The sequence below is a fragment of the Atractosteus spatula genome, chromosome 5, assembly GCF_055471065.1.
Source record: "Atractosteus spatula isolate fAtrSpa1 chromosome 5, fAtrSpa1.hap1, whole genome shotgun sequence".
Lineage (NCBI taxonomy): Eukaryota > Metazoa > Chordata > Actinopteri > Semionotiformes > Lepisosteidae > Atractosteus > Atractosteus spatula.
This window is the reverse complement of record NC_142710.1, coordinates 15769197-15795770: the sequence shown is the minus strand read 5'-3', so window position 1 is coordinate 15795770 and position 26574 is coordinate 15769197. Positions and strand designations below refer to the sequence as shown.

At 43.6% G+C, this 26574-nt stretch overlaps 1 protein-coding gene across 2 annotated transcripts in view; it reads right to left on the bottom strand.

Annotated features, from left to right (window-relative positions):
* Positions 1-26574, bottom strand: part of adka (adenosine kinase a) — a 134409-nt gene that overhangs the window by 98111 nt on the left and 9724 nt on the right. For both annotated transcript variants that reach the window (XM_088915238.1, XM_088915240.1), the window contains exons 3-4: positions 25806-25859; positions 4140-4218 (exon numbers count right to left, since the gene is read on the bottom strand). In XM_088915238.1, coding sequence (XP_088771364.1) covers positions 4140-4218; positions 25806-25859 — 133 coding nt within the window. The remainder of the gene's footprint in view (positions 1-4139; positions 4219-25805; positions 25860-26574) is intronic.

The window sequence follows — 26574 nt, the reverse complement described above, 5'->3', positions numbered from 1 at the left end:
TGCAGAAAAAAAAATCTCTGCAAAGTCAAAGATGAGGTCATGGAACACTGTGCTCCTTTGGGATAAGCTGGTGCCTAAAACTAGACATCAAACCTAGTTTAAATTTCCACACAAAATATGAGCTGGGAAAGTCCTTTGCATGTAAAAGACAGCGAGGTGATTTTATACAGAAAGACGTTCCAGCAGCTTCATGCACATGTGTTTTCAATAAAGCAGTCAGAGCTCACAGACAAAGTTGGGCCCCTTTACCCTTTAGTAATAGACTTTACACAGGAAGTAATGACCAACGAAAGCTTACAGAAAGAACCTGGAGACAGGGGTAATTACTGTGGAAGGACAGAAAACAATGTTTTCTTTCTCAATGCACAGCTCTTTACTTAACATCAAGTGGAGAACTAGGGGGTCTTCTGTCCAGTATGGGACATTCAAGTTCTACATTCCTAGCTATTTTCCATCAGAAAAAAATGAGCTGTGGAGATCGTCTCAATTTAACCTTCGTCAGAGTGTGAAAACATCAAAATACATTTCAAACACTCCTAAAACTCCACTTCTAAGTGGACGCGCTTATCTGGCTCAGATGTCAAACGTCATTTGCCCAGGGTATTTGACAACTGAAATATCAGAGAGCCATTCCCAGCCCTCAGTCCCAGAGCAGCCCCTTGCTGGGGGTTATGAAGGGATCAGCTGACCTTCACTCTGACAGCTGCTTAATGGGGGAAATGGACAGGAGGAGTATTAAAAGTCCTTGCAATCTGTGGCAGTACTCAGTGCATGAGTTATTAATAAACACTCCTCTGCTTGCGATTTGCAGCATCAAAATGACAGCCTGTCGTTCTGCGATGGCTTACAATTTGCTTTGCCAGCAGCCATATCACCCTGCAACTCACAACTGGCAACCCACTGGAGCTCAGCGGGTGTGAGCCTGGTCAGTACCTGGATGGGAGACCTCCTGGGAAAAGCTAAGGTTGCTGCTGGAAGAGGTGTTAGTGGGGCCAGCAGGGGGCGCTCACCCTGTGTTCTGTGTGGGTCCTAATGCCCCAGTATAGTGACGGGGACACTATACTGTAAACAGGCGCCGTCCTTTGGATGAGACAAAACCGAGGTCCTGACTCTCTGTGGTCATTAAAAATCCCAGGGCGTTTCTCGAAAAGAGTAGGGGTGTAACCCCGGTGTCCTGGCCAAATTTCCCATTGGCCCTTACCAATCATGGCCTCCTAATAATCCTCCTCTATGAATTGCCTTCATTACTCTGCTCTCCTCCCCACTGATAGCTGGTGTGTGGTGAGCGTTCTGGCGCACTATGGCTGCCGTCGCATCATCCAGGTGGGGCTGCACATTAGTGGTGGTGGAGGGGATCCCCATCACCTGTAAAGCGCTTTGAGTGGAGTGTCCAGAAAAGCGCTATATAAGTGTAAGCAATTATTATTATTATTATAACAAGTGTCTTATTTGCATTTGGGTGTTACTTTTTTGCAGGATACAAGGCAAGGGCAGCTTTCAAGCAACAGAAAATAACTACCCTTAGTTTCACAACAACTGCAAGACAATTTTACACACAATTTTTTTTTTTTTTATTCTTTCCCTTGACTATAACATCCACACTAAAGGCATCCATCCCCATTCATTCCAATGCTGGGGCAACCTTTGAGAAAAGCATGCTAATGGGAGAACGGAGGCTTGGATCAGTTACAAAGAAAAAGCCCTCTAGTCTTGGAGAATATTTACACACTGTGGAAAGTATGACTGCACTCTTACCAGCCCGAGCTTTGATGCTAGGGCTCCAGACGAGCAAGCCCGTATTTGTTATTTTCCCATGATGTGGAAAAAGAGGTGATTTCTTGCAGGTGAGCCTTTATCTCGAGTGCAGCTCCAGGGCATGATACTGAGCCTTGGAAAAGCCCCCCATCGCACACCATGGCAGAACGAGACACATCAAAGGCTCATCAGAGAGGTTTGAAGTTCATCCACCAACAGAATTTAAATGACGTCCAATTTGGAGGGGAAAAAAAACAACAACACAAAAACTGAACTGAGATGATAACAAATGTATAAAAGTTAATCTTTTGGGAACTCCATGCGCCCTCAGGACCTATAATCAGTAAATTCAAAAAAAGGCTTTAAAAAGTGACGGACTATACATAGTAAATGAAATGAAAGTTTGTTGCACAATAGGTTTAAGACCAGCAGAGAAATTTTGTTGACCAATTAAATGATTTTGCTTATGTTTGCACAGTCAATTAGTCCTCAAAGAAAAAGCATTAATGTGTAGGAAGGACCAGCACGTACCTGCGTTTACAGATTTTTTTTTTTCAGAAAACTTCTACAGTCTTTTGGCTAGATCTAAAGCTTACTATTACAAGGGCAATAGTACTTTTAAAAGTACCTCTTCACTTCCACTCCAGCACCACTCTGATAAGCTCATTCATTCTGTGGTCTCTTTGATGCCTGTTCAGACAGCTGTGCCATTCATTGCATTTAAAGATTCAGATTCTCCAATACTGACATCTAGGTTTAAGGCTTGTGACATCCCAAATCCTGCGTTAATCTCACAAACATCTGCTCCACGTTTCCTCTTAAGCTCAAATTGACCAAGTGAAAAGCATACAGGAGTACGATCAACACACAAATCAGAGACCATTAATAAAGTTTCCACAGTTTTCATAATAGGAGATTTTTAAAATTGACGACATACTTCCTGCCAATTATACACACCACACAAAAAGAACACATTCATCTCACTTGGGTTATAAGAATCCGAACAATGCAGGAAGGCATGCACAAAGCAAAATAAAATAAGGACCTGTACCGCTCCTACAAAATTCAAAACGGAACCAAATGGTATGTTGTTCAAGGTTTGATTTTATGAATAAAATATACTAAATAATATGAACCGGCCAAGTACTAATGCAATTTTAGGTCATCTCTACACTGGACACAAGTGCATCTGCCCTAAGGCTTTCCTGAACGCACCTTACTGGCTATAAACATTGCAAATTTTTAGAGACAGGGAAACCAAAACACAAATGAATAGCAAAGATGCATTTTACCATTCATGCTGTAAAACATGTTGAGAGGAATGAGTCAATAACAGCTCAGAGAAGTCCTATTAAAGTGCTGAACACCTCTCTGCCCATTGCACTGAAAGGCCTGATTAGGAACTCAGCTTTAGGGCCTGCTGTCCTACCGTCACAGCTCCTCGCAGAAACAGCTCTAGGTTTCACAGACACCTGGGAACCCACCTTCGCTCCACTGAACCTCACGTCCTTGAGAACAGAACATTAGCTGCTTGTGCTTTCATCCCCACGGTTTCTCACTTTCAGCAGCAACAACAGACCTTTTATCCACACTTCACTGTGTGTCCATCACACTAAACCTGCAGAGATTTAATATGAGAGGGTCTTCCAATACACAAAAGTAGAAACAATGAAACGGGATAAAGAAGAGCACTCTAGTGGCCTTCTGAGCTGCTCAGCCAAGGCTCTCAGCCCAGGACAGGTTGATTTCTGTGAGCACGGGTTCAAGCCCGGGTCACGTCACTAGCCGACTGTGACTGAGACTCCCCAAGCAGCAGAGTACGGTTGACTAAGCATCAAAGAGGGTGGGGTGGGGTTAATCAGCCAGGGCTCTCGGCTGTCGGTGATAGAGCGCCCCCTGTGGCCTCCTGAGCACCTGCAAATCAGCACTGATTCCCAGGTATGGGGCTACGATACCTGGGTGCGTTTAAGATGAGGGGCTCAAGGGTGGGTGGGATCAGAGGAGTCTTTCTCCATTACCTCATTCTCCCCTGCGTGCAGATGCAGGGGTCAATTTTGCAAGCCAATAGGTGAAAACTGCACAGGCTTTTCTGAAGGGTGCTTAAAGACCTAGTGGCTGAAATGAGGGGGTCGTAACAGCTGTAACAAAAATAATTGTCGATTCCAATTCAAAACAGAAAAGCTGAGCAAGTTAATGGGTGGGCCGGGTGGGCTTGAAGGATATTGAGGGATCCATGAACCATGAGAACAAATTTTGGCAATCGAACTTACATGCATTTTCCCTTCGGTGCCTGAAACGCTGCCATAAAACCATGTTTTCCAGCCACAACTCTAACTCCCAGTCCCGAGTACTAGTACAAACATTCAGGAGAGAAAAGGGCAAACCTGGGCGACTTTAACAGAATTCTGGGTGGAACCTCCAGCGTGGTATTCTACTTTGAACTTCTTTACAAGCTCCTCAAACCTGAAAAAAAAACAAACCCACATGAAAAGAGGTGCGAGATGCTGTCTTCTGTAAGAGAGGAAAGAAACAAATGTCCAAACGTCAATATTAGAAACAAGCTACTTCAGTGTTTGTAAACAGGAAACTCAAGACTCCCTGCCCTTGTGCAAGGCAGTAACCAAGGTCATGTCTATAAATAAACCACACTTGAGTACTGTACGAGCAAATGCGTTTAGCCTGCTGAAGAGCAAAGCTGTGAAACAACGCATCTGAAAATGGCTGAATTCTGGTTTTCTGCTCAGCCCTTATTACATTTGAGAGTTTATACTCAAAAACCAAACATGCAACACTTTCTGCAGCATGCAAATTGTTTTAACCACAGATGACTTCTGCTGCCTGCCACACATCATTTAGATAAATGTGGAACTGGTAACCACACAGTAGGCTAAAAATCACCTACATACATACTCAGACCAAAAAAAGCATATACACTCCAAAACTAACCAAGAGTTTAAAAATATTTCTAAATACATGTAAAAAAAAACCTTACAAACAATACAAACGCACAATGCTATTACAAGGGTTGATGCATTCGGAAAGGGGGGACGGGCCGTCTTTCCGGAACTCTTAACAGGTTACAGTAACACGCCAGATCTTTTAGCTCCCGTTAGTGGACAGTGCAATGCAGACACACTAATCCTCACCTGCACTGTCCTTCCACCAGCCTCACCTACAAGCGGGGCCGTACAGGCAAACAGACTAACTCTCATCAGTGCCCATTCAACCGGGCCTGGCCAAAGGACCAGCAGAGTTCACTAGGGCCAGAAACTCGCCAACTTAAATGAGCTGGTTGGATTATTTAAATTAATTAAAAGTGCAGGAAAAATTCAAATGTGTCCCAAAACCTCACTGATTTTCTGGTAAAAAAAAAAAACTATGGAAAATCAATAAATGTTGCAGACAAAAACCTCTGCAGCTCACTGGCAACACCAGTGAAAATGTAACGTAGGTGTGCAATTTGCAGGAATGCATCTTACAGATATCATAATCTGGGAATTGCAAATAGCTGAGAATCACACCTCCTGACACTGTAGGGACGTGGCCTTCATCTGAGGGAGAGGAATACCAACTTCGCCAAGATGAGGTCAGGAAGCATTATTTGTAAAGAGTCCTAAAAAGCCGATGTCATCCCCTTATGAATCGGGAAATGATAAGGCTTTTTATGTGCAGAAAAGAAACAATCTATGAGTTTTCAGTGTGCGGATATGTAGCCATGAGTTGAATCTTTTTTGTGCAGCTCGAGCTCTGCCTTGTTCGTGACGTGTCGCACGTGGTCAGCAGCAGAATGAGTGCGGAGGTTTGGGTCACAGTGCCCTCACCTGGAGCATGGGTGCTGCACGACCGTGGGAACAGTGCGCCTACTTCCTCAGCAGCAACAGTTGCTTACCATGGGCTTAACCACATTGCGTTCGCAGAAGAAACAGGCACACGCTCGCTGCCTCGTGAACTTGCTTTCTCGATGCAGATAACATCTCCTAACCCTGGCCTACGACCTTCTTGCCTAGGAAACTGCTAGGCACTGTATGAGACTTGCCAACTTTGAGAGAGTCCACTTCCATACCTGAACTCCACCAAGTGGCAGGTTCAGACACAGGGGGGTTTTGGCTACATAAACATAAAAACAAAACTCTACATGCCATTTAGTTTGTAAAAGCAAACAAACCAGAGTGCACAAGTGTAAAACTGGGAACCAAAGGGTGGTGAGAATATGGAACAAGCCAACCAACCACTTTGCTGAACCTTCTTACAAGGATCAGCTGGATGAAATCCTCGGATCGACTGGCTTCAAACTACCAAGCAGGCCAGATGGGCCAAATTGCATCCTCATGTTTGTCATCTTTCTTATGTTCTTATGCAGCAATCATCCAGAGGTTCCCATTAGAATAAAAAAGAACTTTATTTGACACAATTAATGGTTAAAAGGAAGACTTTTTGGAATTGTCCCGAGTTGCAAAACTTAATTAAGGGGGTAACACTACGGAGACTAGATTGTGCAAATCCAAAGTGGAATTTAGTCAGGACACCGGTTAACACCCCTCCTCTTACGGTGCCGGGGGATCTTCCATGATCTTAAGTGACCTAGTCGTCAGGACCTTGGTTTAATATCTCATCTGAAGAAAAGCACATCCTACAGAATAGTGGCCCTGATCACCATACTGGCATGCTGTTTGGAAATTCTGGTGCAGACAGAAGAGTGCCATCTACCGCTCCACCAACGCCATTAACAGCAACCAAGCTTTCCAGGGTGAATTCACCAGCCCCAACTCCTTTGCTGTGATGAGGTAACGAGAAAGCAACGTAGCCCTCATACAGACATGTTCTCATAAACAAGCCGAAAGGAAGGTTATCAATGGTCATTTGAGGGGAAAAAAAGAAAACCACATTATGAGAGTTTGCATGCCTTTCTCACCCCCATTCATACATACAAGGACATTATTTCACTGGGACAACCTTCAGCTAGTTTAAACTGAAAGCCATTAGCACCCAAAATTAAACCGTTCTTGCAAAGATAAACTGGGAGTTTCAACTCATAATATGGTTTCATGCATCCAAGTCAGAAATCCACGTATGTTTTTATAAGCCCTTGATCTCTTGGTATTTCTTTTTGTCCTTATTGCCAGCTGCTGTGTCGATCCACCACTCTCAGCACCCGGAGTTCTGTGTATGAAGACCAGGTTAAATGTATAAACACCAAATGTTAACTTATGAAGGAAAAAACTGCACTCAAAAATCTGTTAGATTCTTTGCTTTGAAATACTTCACCACAAATGTTACAGAGGTTGAAAAAATGCACTTAAATGTCAGTTTGACAAAAGCCAAAAGAACATTTCCCACATATGTTTGTAGTTAGGTATATTAAATCAAGATGAGAAAACTAAGTCATTTAAATCACAAGTTAAAACATCAGCCTTTTTTAAAGACCATGATTTAAAGGAGTCCCTCCAAGTTCTTAGGAATTATTTTTTATTAACCTCTAAGATGGTGCACACCATTGTTTTCGCAAACATTTAAGCCTCTTTTCTTCAGCCTTTACTGAACAAAATGTCAATTTATGTTCAAGCTACATATGAAAAAGTACAGAAGGCCACGTATGAACAATAATTCAGATAACCCTTTGAAGCACAAAAACGGTCTTAATCAGATCCAGGATTTCCCCCCTAAACAAAGTATTTTTGTAAATAAAACTGGATACAATTAACCACAAACAATGAAAACAGCTCACTCTATTGCTAGAGATGGTCTTTCTTCATCGGGATGCTCTCCAATTAATTCAATTAATTAAAGGAAAACAGACTATAAAACATCAGTAATGAAAAGGATACTGCTCACAAGAGCTTAGTAATTATAATAAACTAAGGTCTAAATCTTCAAAAAATTTTTAAAAAGTTCTACTGCAAATGAGCGGTAGAGTAATGTTCCTATAAGATGAATCACTGATATGAAAAGAGAAGATCCTGAGGGACCGACACAGCAAGGCCTTACTGTACTGTTACTTCTTGTGCTGCAAGCCGAGTAATTCCAGTTAGGCAACTGCTTTACTTGCGCTTTTAATGTAATTAGAATTGTCATCTAGTTCTTGTACACCCAGCAGATTTGATTTTGTCAGCTGTCTTGATGCTTCAACGAGCCATGTACTACCCCCCCCCCCCCCAGGGAGGTTGAGGTGCTGACAGGCTCTGCTCCCCCCCGAGTCCCTCGCTGTGCGACATACCGGGGGCTCGTCAGAGACGCACCGCTGGTCCAGCGGGTTCCGACCCCCGGGAAGACCTGGCCTGATAACTGAGCCCAACCAGCTCTGGGCGCGAGCATTTTCACCACTTGGAGCTCTAGCCCTGCATTTTCACTGTAATGGAAACAGTGCATTTTAAACCTGTGCAAAGCTAGTTAAATGAATTCAAATGCGTTAAACTGGGTTTAGCAAGTTCTCACCACAAACTGCAGTTTGCATGCTGTATGTTTTTGGTGCTGCTGTGAAGTGTGTTCTAAGACCCATATACAGTATGACAGAGGAAGCCCATAGGAAATTCTCTCTTATATTTGGAGTTTCCCCGGCTTTCTTTCAACCGCCTCTGCTCCGCACAAAGGAATATCGTGCAGCCGTGAAGGATATATTTGAGGAAGCGCTCTTTTGCAACCCTCAGATTAATCAGTAATGACTCTGGCGGATTTCCAGTCCACAGAGCAATCATGGACACCAGTCGAGATGAGGCTGAAAGATGGCACAGATGAACCCTTGATATCTGCAAGTAGCAGCTTCCTAACTGGAGGGGTTGAGGGAGGAGAGCGAGCGAGCAAAGGCGTGGGCAAAGGAGACTGGCAAGAGGGGTGCCCAGACAGAAGACGGCATGAGCAAGGCAGGTGGACAGAGGGATGAATACTCATACACTAGGTGGCGTATTGGACAATCCACCTCGGCTGCTTAGATATACCAATAGCGATATAATATAACCACCACCACCTCATGCAACTTAAAGATACATCATTAGTGATGTCATAACAAAGCCACCTAATTAAAAAAAGTGCAAATCAGTCTGCTGAAGAGTAAGGAACATTACTTTTCACAGTGGATCATATTGGTAGCGAAATTAAAAAAAAATATTGGCAGTGCTGTCCTCTCTGGAGGCCACTACACCAAGCCTTCACTATCTGTGTCCCCGAGGAACAGGTTTAATCCCGCTGCCGGTCCCTGGCGTACGTAAAAGAGGGACTTGTTAGCAGGCCCCCGGTGTGGGAGAGGGAACTGCCCTATTGTGAATGAAGCCCCTACCCACAAGCAGCCAGCGTGATCTCTGTGGGCACCAAGAGAACTGCTCCTGCAGCTCACCCCCCCCCCCGCCCCCCCACATGCCTCACTGGCACCTGCCACAGCAGCGCAGGACAAAACCACTGGAAAGAAAGAGTCACATCATCAGACACAAGTCTTAGGGATACAAAGAAGCCATAGAAGTAAGAGCAGCTCTCTCAGGCAGTGACTGTCCTAGCATTGTTGTTTGTTGCCACAGCTCCACAACCTAGTGCTGCCTCTCCGTAGACCTTATTAAATGACCACAACATCATTTTAAACGCCCAGAAAAGCAAGTAGCATTCCCTTTGGACATGACTTCTGCAGCTGGGATTGTGCCCTGGAAGAAACACATGACTTCATGATTTTTAGTTGCAGTTTGGTAGTAAATTCCCCAAAAGTTCACACTTTTCACACTTCATAGTAACATTTGCGATAAGCCTAATAATTTTAGATTCTTTAAAGGGCCAGATGGAGTATCGTAAGAATAGTCCTAGCACTTCTGCAGCGATGCAGCGAGAGCAGAGAACGTCGCCCTTGCGCGCGTATTAAACGGCACAGCAGTTTGCTTGAGAGGGGTGCTGGAATCGCTGGTTTCGACTATGGTCAGAACCCTCCAGCTGCCCTCCCACTCTCCTTCAGCTGAGGCTGAAATCAGCTCCACAGCGCTGAGAGCCCAGCTCTCCTGATGACTCATTAGCACACAGGCTGAACCAAGTGTTCCAACTTCAAATACCAGCTTCTAAAAATAAACCGCGCAGCCAGCTGACTAATATTTCCATTAGTGTCTGCTTTTCTTCTCTAGGTGTGATCGTAAATGCTAACCTGAGCAAACGGTTTTGTCACTTAATGCAAAGGCTTTATGCGGGTATAAATGTTGGCTTGAATGACACTGTAGGACAATTTACTGTTGAAGACACTTCTACACATACTACACACTGTAAGCAATATTACACATGTATTGTACCCCCAACACACGACACAAAGTTTATGAGGAATAGGATTGTGGTTCTAAATTCTGCAGATGTGAAACTGTGGGCATATTTCTGTCTCGAAGAAAGGACACATTGAAGAAGGCTCCACGGCCGAAACGTTGTTTTCTTTCTTCTCTTTTCAGCATGGAATATACCTATTACTTGTTCCTTTGCAGCCTACGCATGCCGACGCAGCTACCCACCTGAACATTGAAAAGCTGGTACCCTTCTGTGAAAGACATGTTCGCAATGAGAAAAACAGCAGGCTGCAATTAGTTAATCCATCCTCAAAGCATTCAAATTGGCTAGGAGGACCAGACAACAGTGTCCAGTGTGGTGTGAAGATGTTTCTATGTGTAGCAGAAAGACACTTGACAGTACAGCCTACAAGCAGAAGCCCCCATCCACAGCAGCACAGTCCCCCCCCAACAGGAACACCCCAGACTGATCTCTGCACTGACTGCCTTCATCAGAGGCATTTCCACTCACAAAGACCTGACCTGAAATTGAGGGTGCCCAGTTCAGGAAGCCGGCTAAGAGACTCAAGGGCTGTGCGACCTGAGCAATAGGGCTCCCTCTGGAAGGAACATTTTGAATTTTGTTGAAAGGGTATTCTCTGCGTGTACAAGGACTGACTGCAGGGGACCACTGCTCTGCGGCTCTCGAGGGGCAGCTGCCTCCAGAACTTCTGCGAGCACCATGACTGCCACTGTTCCGGACTCGTACACAAAAGGGACGCTTTTAAACTTGGAAAAGAGCTAGTTCATCTCTGCTGGAGTGAGGACATTACGCTAAAACTTGTAACTAACCAAGGCGAATAACGAATAACTGCTCCAGATGAAGTCGGACAGAGCTGCCAGTCGTCACTGTAAGGCAACCCAGGACACCTCTATGAGAGCAACACTGTAAAGGCACGCTCAGCAAAATTCATTACAGCAACAGGAAATTTTAATCAAGCATTTAAATGCAATGTCATGCATTACAGAAAAGCAAATTAAAAGAAGCACTAGATAAATGTTCACACTTGCGCATTCATCACATCGAGTCTGATCACAAAAACCCTACTGTAAGCACTCTGGAATTCTTGACAGTGTCTTAGACACTAAATCCTGCTTGAACACAGAGTTTCTGCTTTAATGGGCAGAAGAGAAAACTTGACAAAGTTCATATTAATAAGGCACCACTGTAAGTTCATATTGTCAAGACTATTTGACTTTTTCCTACACAATTTTTCATATTGCCAAAACCCATTCATGACCTGTTTCAGAAATAAAAAAAAAGATTCTGAGAAGTGTTGATCAAAAATGCTTGCTTTTCCAATTTCTGATCCTGGACAGCAAAGAAGATGTATTATAAACAAAGAAACATGTAATTTACATTTTCCGAGTTTAGCTGAAACAAAAAAAGCCCAAAACAAACACGCAGTCATTAAGGAAGCAGGTTGGTTTTATTCTGAGGTTGGTACATGACCACACTCTTTGCTAAGCAGAATATGGGAATTTCACAAAAATGATCTTTCCACTTCACCAACTGAGCTTCTGAAAAGCTTCCTCAGTAGAGTGGGAAAAAGTAAACACTAAAGTAGTACTGGAACAAACATGCAAGCGGTCTCCTTTATAAAAAACATGCATAACAGGGTGAGAGACCCTTTTACCAAATGTTTCAAGACCTTTTGGGCTCAAAGAACGGCTATCCTATAGTCCTATAGTTCTAATTTGGCTGTTCAGTACTTCACAGTATTATCCATGTTTAAACACAGATAGAGATAGGAGCACCACACAACTCATTAAACACTCCACAAACCTCAAGTCAGAGGTCAGAGGTCAGAGGTCAGGGGTCAGGGGTCAGGCTGCAGTCTTTAATTCAGTTACGTCCCAGACCAAACATCGATCGCAGCGCTCAGCTCTCCGAGTTTCAAAACAAAGTTATTTCTGCAGTGGAGGAAGACTGCCTTTTGTTTTGTCTTCACTACAAAAGGACAGCGCAGACATTTTGTTTGACGCCTACAAATATCTCCCTCTGATAACCATGTAATTTCTTACCCTTGGGGGGGAGGGGGGGGACAGAAAAATTGGAAAATCTTTCAATCCAAAGCAGTGAAAGGCAGCAATGCGATTGCTGCTGTAAGATACACGGATAGCAATAATAATAATTAGTAGTAATGATCAATGCATGATCCTTGAATCATCTTTATCACAAATAAAGTATCGATGTCCAGTGATGCCCTTCATTAGGGGACGTCCTAGGAAGAAGTCTCCCTCACTCCCCCAGCTTGCTCGGGCAGAATGTGGAGTAGGGGTGCATACACACACACCCCCGGGGGTGAAAGAGGACTGTACGTTCAGTCAGTCACTCCACCGCTCAGAGAAGCTGTAAATATCATTGTTACTTCCCTAATTAAATTGTTCGGTAATTTCTTCACACAGAGTACACACAGTTTATCTGTTTAAAATCAATACCCCATTTCACAGTGAAACTTGTCCCAGCCCTAGACAGGGCCATTAATTATTCTGTTTTCTAGGCTTGCACTGTGATGTTCCCTCAAGGTTGAGGCTTTTATCTTCTTTATTTAAAGGGAAAAAAAGTCAATAATAATTCTCCTTTGTAAGCGGATGAGTTTGCTGTCAGGAACGTGTGCTTTTCACACATGGAGCCTTGTTTGAAGTCTCAGACACCAATCCATAGGCAAGTCATTTTTGCTCGACATGCTTTAAGCTCCAGCTGAAAAATTTTTTTCCACCTCGGTTTTCAAAACACACCGGCACGTTTATGTCGAACAACTGAGTTTCTGAAAGGCTTTCAGCTGCTTCCTTTGAGGCAAGGGGAGTTTAAAACGCTGGTCGCTAAAGGGAAGCACAGTCTATGATGTAAAACGGGGGGCATGGCTCGGTTGGCACGCTCCATGTCCACCTACCTCCACAGATCTGCTCCGAGACACGACGGCCACCGCGGAAAAACCTCGGGCGCATCGAGGAGACAGCCGGACAACACGCGCCCACACGGTCACTCCCGTCACACTGAGGTCTCACTCTCAAATGCAAGACTTCCTGTGGTTCGGAACCCTACCACCACCAAACACGCATCCAAGCCCTGATCTTCCTCAACAAAGCAAAGCTCGATTGAATGACCTCTGCCCCTGCAGTTTCTCACGCCCCTAAGCAATTCCCTCACTGGGCTCCAGCGCTTTTCCTGCAACTGAGCAGCCAAATCTTTTGCACTAAGATAGCGGCCAGTTGCCTTCACCTCAACAAGTGCATGACCACAATTCGGACTGAATCTGGTCCTTACTGTACCCATGTGTTTTATCCGATTTGCCCTTGCCCCAGAGAGGGACCTGCAGACCACCTGGAAGAGCTTGTTTGACTAATTGAGGGCCAGAGCCACCTGCACAGACCAGTGCTGCGATTCTGCACACTGTGAGAGTGAGCAAGTCCCACATGTGGACAAATCGGCGTTTGTTTCAATGTGAGCCGTGTACAAATCACCTTCCAGTTAAGAGGACGGTGAAGTACGAGTGGCAGCCCCTCTCTGCAGCTCGAACTCCATTTAAAACAAAAATCACTCACCTTTGCTAAAGAAATCTGGTAGCAGGCAGCCTGTGCTGGAAACAGAGGCGAGACCACAGGCATGAATATTTACCACGGATGTGACACAATACCAGATTACTATTTTGCAAGAGGTATTCCAATACACATAGGGACATTCTCTGTAAATCATTCCAAAGTGTACAAAATGGGGAAAATAGGGCAGTAATGTCATTTCATTGATTTTCTCTGGGAGTGAAGTGCCCAGGGCCCTTCATATTCAAGGACCTACAGACAAGCTGTACCAGAAAGTCCTGCGTCAGGGCATGTGTGTACTTAAAAACAGATATTTAGCAATTATAATGACTCATAGAAATCTAAGAAACAACGTAGCAATGCTGTGTGATCTGACACATTAACAAAGGCCACTAATAAAATAAGCACACTTGCACTAGTGGTCCTTTTTTCAGCCTTCACTTCCCTGGCTCACATCTGGCATGTATAGCCTACAGTGTAGGGATAAATGCAGCCAACACTTCCTTTTGTCATTTCAGAACATGTTGTTCTTCCTGATAGTTCAATATTTGACAATGCGTTGTTCCCCTTACATATTCCTGCCACACCTGTATTTAAGATAATCCTGCTACAACCCAAGCAAGTCTTTGTCAGGTCTTCCTGGAGCTGAAAATGCTTCTCTTTCAGAGCTACACACAGCCCACATCTCTCACAGCTTGAATATAGGTTACACCATGCAGGCTTTTAAAGGCGATTTGTATCCTGAAGTGCCCATTTATTATGGAACAGCTTCATATGGGAAAATTTGTCAACGTAAGACATGCTTATATTTCTTTAAGGACATGCAGGGCTGGATTTCTCTTTTATATGTTCTGCCTTAAAGGAGCAAAACAGCAAATTTAAAAATAACCTTATTTGCCTTGGGACCGTCAAGTTCACACTTGAACATATAAGAGATCGACCTTTTCAGCTCTCTAAAAACGACGCAAGGGATCTGGTAATTTATAATGTTCCACGTAAATAATTCAGCTCCATGTGGAGAATACCATATGGCCTAGTGTGAACTCAGACACAGGGAAAGGTTTTCTCGTGTCACAGCTCTCTCCCAGGTATAAGGGGGATTTAAGTAAGTCCCACAAATAACACAGCTGCATCAGGGCGTTCACAAGCCTCCCCAGCGTGCATCTACACACCGACTTCCCATCCATCAGCCTAAACACATTGCACCTTCCAGGCAGAACGAATGAATCGCTCGCTTTTCTTCTTTTGTTTCATTAAAATGTGTGAAGTCATGAAAACGTACACGAGATCTGGGGCAAGTTTTTGACTGAAAAGGACTTCAACCTTTATAGAAAGCACTCCTTCCAGTCAGGGCTCCAGCCCATAAAGAAAAAACAGCCTGCTCCCGACCTGCCCAGCCATGACATGACCTTGTCGTGGAGTAGGTCCAAACACTAATGCACGGAAACCTGCTGCTAAGTCATGATGCATAGGAAACTGCAACATTATAAAGTATTCCCTTTCCCTCACTGGCGCCACCTACTGGGCTCTGAGGGCCAGACTGCAGCCCAAGTTCAGAACCCTGACTGGCTGGTTAGCGATTGCATCAGCCACCTCCAGACTTGGGGGACTCAGAAGAGCACGTCAAAAAATACAAAATAAAATAAAAATATTAACTCCATCTGAAAGAATTATACAAACCCATATTAGTTTACCTCAATTTAAATGTGGTACGGCACCAACAAAATGTAATAAGGAAAACATTTACAAGTTCAAATAACGTTTTGTAAATATAGCAAAGAGAAAACAGACGTCTTGGCTCCTGTCCACCTTGGCCAACAGAACACTAATTTAGGACTGCGTGGCTCAATACAGAAAAAACAGGAATCTAATTCAGAGGAAAATGCATAGTTCTGACCAAAAAAAATTGAAGAGCAGCATTCGAGTTTCTGTTGCTTATAAACGACGAGATTTATTTCACTGAGAGTGCCGAGGAAAATCCCATTAAAAAAAGTAAAGAGGAAAAAAAAGAACGATTGAGATACTCCACATGCATCTGTAAAAATGCTGCCTCCTCTCTCTCTCTTAAGGATCAATTTTACTGCAGAAAGGTTTTGTCTGTAAAAATCTGCAGCATTTGAATCGAATAAATCAAGATTTCCCAAAAAATAAAAGGGTCACTCCTCCAAGCACACGATGCTGCAGTCTAGAAAAGGCAACACCCTCCAGGTACTGCTGCCATCGACGCTGAGGGCCAACAGGGGGCGCCAGGGCCCGTGGACGGGGGCGGGTGAGAGGGAGAGAGGGCCTGTGGGCCGAAGAAAGGAGACGCCGGCACTCGTGGACAACTGGGGATGCCCTTCAGTGTTGGACAAAGACCTTCCTGCCTGTAAAGCATTTTGAGATCCGTTGTGACAAAAAACACTGTATACATTTTTAAGAAATAAATCAGCAGCAAATAAAGGCTAATGGGGAAAAGCTAATAAAGGTAAAGGAAACAGCCTCTGCATGGGCTGCTGACATGGCCCGATTCTCCCTGTCCCACGGGATTGCTGTTGAACTTCTGCCTCTGTGGCGACATTTTCTGCTCCTCGGTATGCTCAATGCTCGATCACAGCCAGCGAGAGGGGACACGGACCCCCAAACCACGCGGTCTAAGGACAGACTGGCCAGCGCTAACCTGCCACACAGCGTGGCGCAGCTGGGCCTGCACCTCCATGGGCCTCCTCAGAGCACGGGGACACCTACGGTTGGACAACACGAAGCCGGAACGGGCCGCAGCCGCCGCTATCGCGCATCAGACGCATCAGACGCATCGGTTCCTGCCGCCAACAAACAGCAGGCAAATAATAGGTTCAAACACCAATTATGATGACTGATAAGCACAGCTCTGGCTCATTTCCTCAATCAAAACAGGAAAACATCTTCTTGTTTTCTCTGTGAAGTGCACCCCGAAGTGAACACCACAGGTGAAGCAGCAAGCGCTGGCACCGTGGTGCTACCACACTCCACAGCTCGGCGCCCCCTGGGGAGCCCCATAAACTCAGCCCGCCACTGCAAATGCTAATCAAGGGGCAACAAGCGTGCAGTGAATTATTTATACATCACAGTTATACGACCGCGCTAAGTGAAGAAGCCGCGGCCTGTTCACTCAAGGTGCTCTCACTGATCTACAGAACAGGCTGCAAGCCTCTGAGCAGACAAGATAACCTTTAGGGGAACAAGCGATCCTTCACACATTCCACTGCACTAAAATGTCAAGCACAGAGGCAGCACCGGCAGGACAGGGAGACCCAGCTATTGACCCGACACAGTCAGCCCTGCGTTCGCACTGCTGTAGCTGATGAAGATCTGAAATTGCCGGCTGATGAAGACAAGCCGGCGCGGGCTGGGGAACCTCGTCACGTGATGCCCCGGCTACGCGTCCAGCGAGCGTGACGAAATATTCATCATCCGCCCCTTCCGATATCCACATGCTCGTTCTCTCTATGGAGAGGTAAGCCGCGCACGGAAATGCTGGAACATCGGGAGGCTTTGTTGATTTCATGATCGATTGCCTCCTGGACGTTCCCTGGCAAATTGCTCACACTTGACTCGCCTCTCCCGTCTCTGGGTTTTCTTTCCACGCTCCGACTGGTCCCTACAGGTCTGGCTGTCTAGTCAGCTCATTATACAGTCTCCACAAAGAGGAAGCAACACAGGGCTGCGTGCTCACCAGGAGAAAAAAAACCACACATTACAATATTAAGTTTAAGATTTTCACATTTTAAAACTGAATACTGGGATGCCCTGTCAACAACAGATAACAGGAGCGAAACCTTTTCAGAAGCTCTTACAATCCTCTCAATGTTTAATTAAAAGCGAACATGGAGTGTGAGTATCAATTCGGATATCCCAGGAGTGGAAGGAACGAAAGGTTTTCCAGGCATGACAAAGAGAGCAGGGAACATGAGCTGTGCGGAGAGCTGTTGTTCTCCGCTGTCCAAGCTCAGCAGCACAATCCTGAGCTGGTGCTGCCTCCCACTGGACACTCCAAGGAATTCTGCCTTGCTGAGCTGCCCTCCACACATAGCTGAAGCAAAAAAACAGAACTGCACAAAACATTCATTTTCTGATCATTAATCTAGGTGGTAGATCCTCCCCCCCCATTTTATTCATTATTAATTGGGTACAATGGTGACAGCAATGTCCATCGATTCCAAGACCGTAATTCAAAACCAGGTCTAACTGGTTGTTTTCCCAAACTGTACTTGTCTCCCCACACCTGAATAAAGCCTCACTTCTGTCAAGAGGCACTGGCGGACTCTACAGCACAGGCATCACACTGCTGAACAGTCAGAGCCACAGATGGCATGAAAAAAAAGGGCATCAAATTACCGAATATAGAAAAACCCTGTCTTCACGAAACCCAATAGCACCACTGCCCAGCACTGACTGTGGGAGAATGACTCAAACCTAAAGATCAATTACAGCAGACTGGCAGCTAAGATTACAACTACAGGGCTACTCACAAGACTCATTGGCAATGTCGCTAGAAAGCAACATTTTTGTACTTTGACATGTTTGACTGTACAACTCTCACGGGCACAAATTACAAGAACATACAAAGGAGGCCAGTTAATTAACAGACAATTTAATGTAATTGAGCATTGTGGCCTCTATCCAGTTGACCATGTTGGAGACATTTTCCCCACTTCCCTTAAAAGACCATCAGGAGTCCATCTCAGAAGTTAAAAGAAGAATTTTATGTCACGCGCATGGGAGCGAAACAAACAGAGATGATAATTACATTAGAACAGTCCTTTAATATTTTTCTGTTATCCATCACTCTTCCCTGTGCTCATCAGATTGGCTTCTCTTCCCTCCCTCTTCTCTATTTGCCAAAGATAACATCCGTTAACACAATTGGCTACTTAGTTGTGTAGCACGCATTCCTATATAACACAGTATAGAATTACATAGCAGCCCTTGTGTCCAGCATTCTTCCATTCCAGGTCAAACCAGTTCTGTATGTCCACCTTGTAAAATACCGCAGCTTCAGCAGAAGTATGTACAAAGTTCACAGAGAGCCTTTCAACAACCGTTTTGGCTGTATTTAAAGTTAACGATAATAATCCAATAAGACGGAACTGAACTGAAATTACTCTGACCAGCAACACGCAGGGACATGTGAAAGCATTCTGAGAAAGCCAGCCAGCTGACCGCTGGCCACTACAGGCAGCAGCTCTCCATTAGTGTCAGTTAATGGGCATCCTTCTACAGAGTGGCACCACCACATCTGTGAGGCACAGGAAGAGAGGGCCATCAGATCACTTCAGAAAGTACAAGAACCCTAAATGGCCGACTTTCTTCTTCCACTCAGCATGGAAATTTGGGCTTTCCCCACTGCAGTCTGCAAATCCTTGAATTCAGTGGTAATTAACATGGACTGCTGCCCTCTAGAGAAGATACAGCCCATTTCCTCTTTTACATTAACAACACTGTCTTTCGTTTGCCTAAACGCTTTGCTACATGCAGATGAACATTTTAGCTGGTATGGTGATCCATGATTCGTTCTGACTCATGTGTTTACCACTTCAAATAATTCTAACTGAATGGTTTGTGAATCATGCAATGTAATTACTACTCGGCAGATATGCCAAAGTCCAGCTTCAATGACAAGCACCATTATACTGCCGTTGTAATTAACTGTGCATCACATTGTCTGATGTACACTAAAACCAGAAGAGAACAAAGCGGTCACTAAATGCACCAGAAACTTCATTACTTTTGACAAAAGGAGATGAGGTTAATTATCTTACGTAGGCGAAGCCACGATCACATTTGATCCACTCCATTGTAAAAGTTGGAAATATCATCAATAGGATGATTAGTAATTGGAAGCCAATTAAGCAATTCTAGGTCAATTAAGTTAAAGGGAACTGCAGTCCCAATTTCTCCTAACAGTTATGAAATCTCAGAAGCAAAATAAATTAATTGACTTTATAGAACAAAAAAATCAAATTAAGAACAATATTCTGAACTTTGCAAGTCTGCACCAACTTGGTGACTTACAGTACTTCAACAGAGTTCCCATGAATTGCTACATGATGCGGCCCTTTCTGCTCACTAGTCACTGTAATGAATAATGTAACTGACATATGAATGAATAAGTACAGGTTGTGCAGCAAACATTTTACCACAGAAATGTTCCAATGTGATCTGCATGCAGAGTTAACGAGTAATTTGTATTTGTCGGCAAAACCGTCCTGAAGTCGAGAGCAATATTTCTATTGGAATAAAAGAGATGTAATCACAAGCCTGCTTGTTTACAACGTCATATGTCACCGGAAGTTTTGGTGTCTGTCTTATTGGAAGAACATGGTGCTATACATACCTGGAAATTGTCTATTTTTTATGTGAATTGGAGGTTTTACGCATTATTGGGTAAATTTTACTTTCATTGTGGTTTGAAATGCACTCAATGCTGATTCTTTCCAACCTCAAAATATAAAAAGAGAGTTGCAGTTCCCCTTTAATAACTAAACTAGAATGGAGATGCTGAGGTTACATATTGCTTGCCTGCTGCACGAGAAGAAAGACTTTTCTTAGACACTGAAAATAAGCATCTTCTGTGCATTCACAAACATTCACAAGAGCTCCTTTTTCAGAAGCTCTCATTAAAATGGACATGCCAGGTCACTAAAAAAACCCTCTCAAAGCACCAAACTGTATGGAACTTAAGTAAATCCCACCAAAAACCTCAAGGTGGCAGTATTGTCCAATAACATGAATGTTTTCACAACGGTCCATAATGCAAGTTTATAAATTCAAGTTGACACCTGAAGAAGGCTCCACGGCTGATTTGCTCATACCTGCATCGTGTTGGGTTTGTGTGAAGAGAGTACCCTGCAGGAACACGCTTGTAAAGCCTGGTCTAATCATTAAATCACTGCCTGTGCATTTGGGGATGACAAACACAGGCCTGTCAATCTGCTGAAACCCCCCAGCAGAACTCTCACATCTTACAGCACAGAAAATAATGACATGGCTCTCTCTTGCATCAGGAAAAACCCTTCCCAGCTGAAACTGGCCATTATCTGGTTGGCCTTGTAAGGGAACTAAAACACCTTCAGTAATAAGAACTAAGGAAAACTTCTAACTGTACAAGGAGCAGATCCCTCTTTTCCAACATAATATGTGAACATTCAGAACAATGCTCTTAAAAGAGCAAATGGTACAGATGACAGAACATATTACATGCTAACACTTGTTTGAAGTCCCCTGTATCACAGAAATCTACTAAACTATATTCATAACTCACAGCAGTAAAGCACTGTGCCAGAAATTAAAAAAGGATTAAAGGCGCAATTATAAAGCCAGTAATATTTTAATGCAAATCTCATAATGCATAATCTATGATCCTACAAACATCTCCAGGGACGATAATTGCTCATTGCATTGAAAAAACAAAACGTATCTAACAATATAAAGGCTATATCACTGAAATACAAAACGTGAATGTTGAACATTTATAAAAAGTGTAGAAAATATGGATGTTACTGGCCAGGTAGTTCTTGAAGTGAGAGGACTATTAAAAAAAGTCAGATGGAGCAGCACCCACAATTTTCAAGATTACGAAGAATTCAAGGAACGAAAATAACAGCATGTTTATTTCCAAGAAACCAAATTGACCCTAAAGGATTCTGCAGGTCAAAAAAAGGGTTGAGACTACCTGTAATTTTGCACAGGACATTTCTCGCTAACTTAAGCATCTTTGGGACAAATTTTTTAATTGACTTGACATCATACCATTGCAAGAGTAATAATGATCAAGAGCTACTGATGCACAAAACAAAGGCCGAGTGCTGAAAAGTGCCCTGCAGATGTCTTGGGACACAAGTGCATAAAAAATTAATTTGCGATTTCAGACGTCACTGGCAGAAGTCCTGCTGGCTGAAACAGTGAACAAATAAACAGGTTTGATCTTGATCCATAGGCAGCACCCAATGGAAACCTGAAAATAGAGCTTGCCTGTCATAATACAGCTGGGTTCTGGAGCCCAGGCAGCAAACACTGAAAGTCTTTAACTCTTAAAATAAAACTAAGTGTGGTGGACAGAGTGACCAATGGCGGAACTCTAGCCACACTTTCAACAGACACAATCTATTGAGTCTACACTGAATGGATGGTTGACAGAAAAAAAATATATAGGGAGACAGAACAGACTCCAAAATAGGACTGTTCCAAGAGAAAAGGTGCACAGCTAAACACAGTGAATTAAACCATTCCATTTGGTTAATTTGAATAGGGCTGTCAACTCGGAATCCTAGTCTGGTGCAATATTGCGAGCACGGAGAAATTTAAAAAGCACTTTGGAGATCAACCCGATTGTAAAGCAAGGGGAGGATAAAAGGCATGAAATGGGCTTCTATAAGAGGAAAACCCGCAGATCGGCAAGCATCAATCATTTGTAGAACATTTTCTAAGGCTGTACACTTACTACAAACGGAATCTTCGGAACTTACACAAGCCGAATGCACCTTCTGCAGTGAGGTTCAAGAAAACAGCAACTGGACGTTTTGACTTGTCATTGTGAACTATGCTACAAAGACATTCAGGTGGGGAGCTGCGCCAGCATGCGTAGGCTGCAAAGGAACAAGTAATAGGTTTAATTCCATGCTGAAAAAAGAAGAAAGAAAACACAACGTTTCGGCTGTGACACCTGAAGAAGGCTCCACAGCCGAAACATTGTTTTTTTTCTTCTTTTTTTCCAGCATGTAATAAACCTATTACTTGTTCCTTTGCTACAAAGAGATTTGCTCATATAGGACAAGTTTTGCAACACTCAAAACAATAAAACAGTAGCAAAACACTAGCCTTTTAACAAAGGAGTTTTGTTTACTTGTTTGAACCGAACTACCTGAAACCTCAATGCACTGCAATTTCCCATGCAAAGGAACAAGTAATAGGTTTATTCCATGATGAAAAGAGAAGCAAGAAAACACAACATTTCAGCTGTGGAGCCTTCTTTGGGTGTGTTTACTTTCTTCTTTTTTCAGCATGGAATAAACCTATTACTTGTTCCTAAAAAATTCAAGTGTTTGAATTCCACACCTCAAACATTTTCCAAAGACACATTCTAGATCACTGTAAGTAAATGACATGATTGAAGCAACTTTAATTTAAGTATTAATACAGACGGGTTGCCCAACCTCCAGACCAAGAAAGCAGTTAGCACGTTGTTCTTTTCAGACATCTGTATTTAAACCCATTCAACTTGAAATGAGAACATACATCACTGATTGTTTTACCTAAATGTGACTGGCAGCTTGCTTTTGCTAAAAGTAAAACCTTGTTTCAAACATTTTCTAAATATTACAAGGACACTTGCAACATGAGTGTAACTGTCTAAGTTGCAAACAGTGGAGGTGAAAGTGTGACATGGGCTAATCTTTAGACCAGTGGAACAGCAATTTGTGTTATTAATCTATTAACTTGGGCTGATGAAAATTACTATGGGAACAGAAATACTCGTGGTTTCCATCTTCCACACTACAGCAGGGGAGAACTCAATGTAGTTCCAGTCTGGATAGTGAAGATATCAAAGCCCTGTTTTTCCCCTGGGGATTCTGAAGTTACATGAAGTTTATCCAGGGGGCACATCTGTAATTAATGAACCATCTTCACAGCCTCTTCTCTCCTGCGAGCTCCCTCACTGTTCAGCCTTAACAAAGGCCAGCTGAAACAGCAGCTCACCGCGGTCTGCTGTTCACTGCTGGACAGCACGCGGTTTTTAAATCTCAAACCAGAAGAATAAGACCTTGCCAAAAAAAACTGGGGGGAATTTCTCTCAACTCTTCTGAGATGTTGAAACCACTGCAAACTTTATCGCGACATCAAGCCGGGTCCAGTAATTTCTCTATTGCTCCTAACGTGGCTTGTGTTTGAGAGAACCGAGGCAGTGGAAGAAACGAGCCTTGGCTGGTATTTGAACAGACTATTGTTCGTGTTCAGTTGTAGTGGCTTCATTCAAACTCACTGTTGGGAGTTTGGTGATCGTGCCCTTTATTGTCAGTTCTGCTGACAGACAAGATTCTCAAAACTGTGGATGTGAAAGCATTTGAAAATACATTCCACCACGAAATGTATTTTTTCAGGATGTGGGGACGTACTGAAGGTTACACATCTGTTACTCAGTGACCCTAAAAAACATTTTTGATTTGTGATTTTACTCTGCTGACCCAGGTCTGTGAAGTCGCAGTGCTGTAACTTCATGTTCTGTTTTTCCCCCAGCAGTGATCAGCTCTGCAATGGCACATACCCAGACATTCAAGCCCTAGCTGCAAGGTATTTTTCTATATAGAACACTGCACAAAACCCCCATGTAAAACAACCTTAGCAATTATGAATTTTCAAACTCCTTTGTTCATACATTCAGCTATATCTGGTAAGGAATGCAAAAACTTTGTTCGGTAACACGGCTTAGATAGCACTGAATGTAGTAATGCCAAAATATACATGCGAAAACACTGGCTTTACTTATTGCGTACTTACTGGAGCCACTAGAGGGATATTACAAAACACTCCATACCAAAAAAATAACACAGCAAGAAACATCTAAGATACAATTAACATCAGAACTTATAATCCACACGGATCAGAGAACTGCACAGAAAAGAATCAGTGTGACGGGATGCATTAACACTCTGAATTCTGAGTAAATGATTCAATAACATGAAAATAATGGACTGCCGTCACATCAGGATGAGCCCGCAAGTGGGGTCCCAGGACTTGATCAGCGTAGCATCATGCAGTCCGGCTGTCATCAATTTCTATAAGAGCAGCCTGAGAGACTGGACACTCCCGATCACACCAGCACACCTGCACCCGCCCCCCCGACTCGATCATTCTGCGCATCAGCACCACGCTCGCAGACATCCATCAGGAGGTCTACTCAGAACCGGACTCGAGTGACGAGGACTTGGCTCCACGCCTGGGGAGCTGGCCCGAAACAACCAAGTTCAGTCTCCAACACAGTGGTGTCACAAACGTGGATCTCTTGATAACCTCGATAAAGATTGCTTCCTGTGCTTATCTTTCTCAATTGTAACCCAACTTGACATTCAACAGATGAGATCACCTCATCGCCCGACTCCAATCAAGTCCCTCACTAACGAGGTGAGATTAAGTGCTTGTGCAAGAGTCAAAGTCTCAAGTGAATCACAGCCATAAAAGATTAATCAAAACTACAATCACAACATCTGTACACCTTTTTTTCAAAAAACACACATGTATGCTTTGAGTGATAAAATGTAAAGTATACCCGCTTCTGCTTCAACAGTAATTTAAGATGTTCCTGACAGTCAAGATGTTAACTCTTAAATAGCAAGGAGCTACAAAATCTTAACTTGCAACTGTAGATTTCCCCAAGCAGGTGTTGATAAACAGACCCTCTTCCTGGCCTCTCAAGAGAGCCAGCTCGCCTGTCGCGGAATCGCTACAAAAGGTCTGTGGCCGCCAGCTCCTATCACAGTCTGCACAGTCCAAAGTCCCTCCCCTAGTACTGGTAGAGGAGAGGAGAATACGGCCTCGTTCTCCACGAGGACTGTCTACGAAACTTAAGTGATGTTCAGTTCACTGCCAGGCCAGTCACTTCCCTCTTCGGAAAGCTGTGGGCAGTGCCCACACTGGCACACCACTTAAAAGCTCTCGCTGCACTCTCCCACGAGACCAGCAGAACTGCTGCCTTGGCTCGGGAAGGAAAGAACAGCACAAGGCTGTTTCAAATGAGGTTAACCACTGAACCAGTGAAGTATTTCAACCTGGATTCCCTCACGCAATAGAAGAATTCAGTCACTGGATCAATTAGCTAACGACCAAATGGCATCCACTAGTTTGTCACCTGTCCTATGTTTTAAAATAAGGTTTCAAAAGGTCATCCGGTTTGCTATTAAGCGTAGGAAAGAAGGTACAGCGAGCGCAATGTCTGTGCTGCTCTGATAAGCAGCAGAGCAGATGGAGAAAGGGTCCCGCACAACAACATTTTCCAATTCTGCAAATCTCAATACAACAGTAACATCTCTTGGTTGCCTTAGGAACGGGGGGACAGGGGGTTACTGCCAGTTGTTCCAGCAATGGCAGACAGTTCTGGTGACAGATTGTAGAGACGTGGCACGTATAGCAGTATATGTTATCCCCAGGGAACGGCGGCTTCTGCTTCATGCGTATATTAATTAAATGTAAAACAAAATATCAGGATTGGAAACTCACAGAGCTTTGTGCTTCTCCTCAGCTAAGATCTGGTCATTTGGTTTCAGTCCATACCTGTTAAAAAAAGCAGACATATGCGGTTATTTAAAACATTAATTTTGTGTCAGTTACTGTTGTTGAAAACACTGCACCTAATCATACTTTTGCATGAACCTAAAAAATGTCAACAGGACAACTTTATTATTCAAACATACAACTGTAGGATGTGTAGAACGTATCTCCTTAAAAAGCTTTGATAACTATTTTCAACTACTAAGGATGTAGCAGAAGGCTCGAAAGGGCAATTAGCACTTTTCTGCAGCACAGTTAAACCGAACGTAATCAAGACTTTCCTCGATATGGGGAAAAGAAAGTAAGAGAAACCCAACAGAGAGCAGCCACCGTTCATACTCACGTTAATCTTTCTGTCCAGGGAAATCCTCTTGGAAACAAGAGGAGCATTAACAGAAAACTTAAGAGCTTCGTCAAATACGGCTCTACCCCTCTAATGTGTAACATGCTGATCTATATCAGCACCCTGCATAGCAGCTTGTTCAACATGAGCTGCTATCCTCTCAATCTCAGGCTGCTGTTACATGGGTGTCCTCAAGAGATCAGCCAGGTGACAGTACCCTGAAGGAAAGCACAGATCTGGAGCAGGTGATAGCAGTTTAATCTGCTACTTGTTTACCTACAGATGTTCAACAGGAAACCTGCAGACAAAGAGCAAATGCATAGAAGAATAGAGGAAGACCCTTGAAACGCAAAAGAAAATCAATTCTGTTTACAG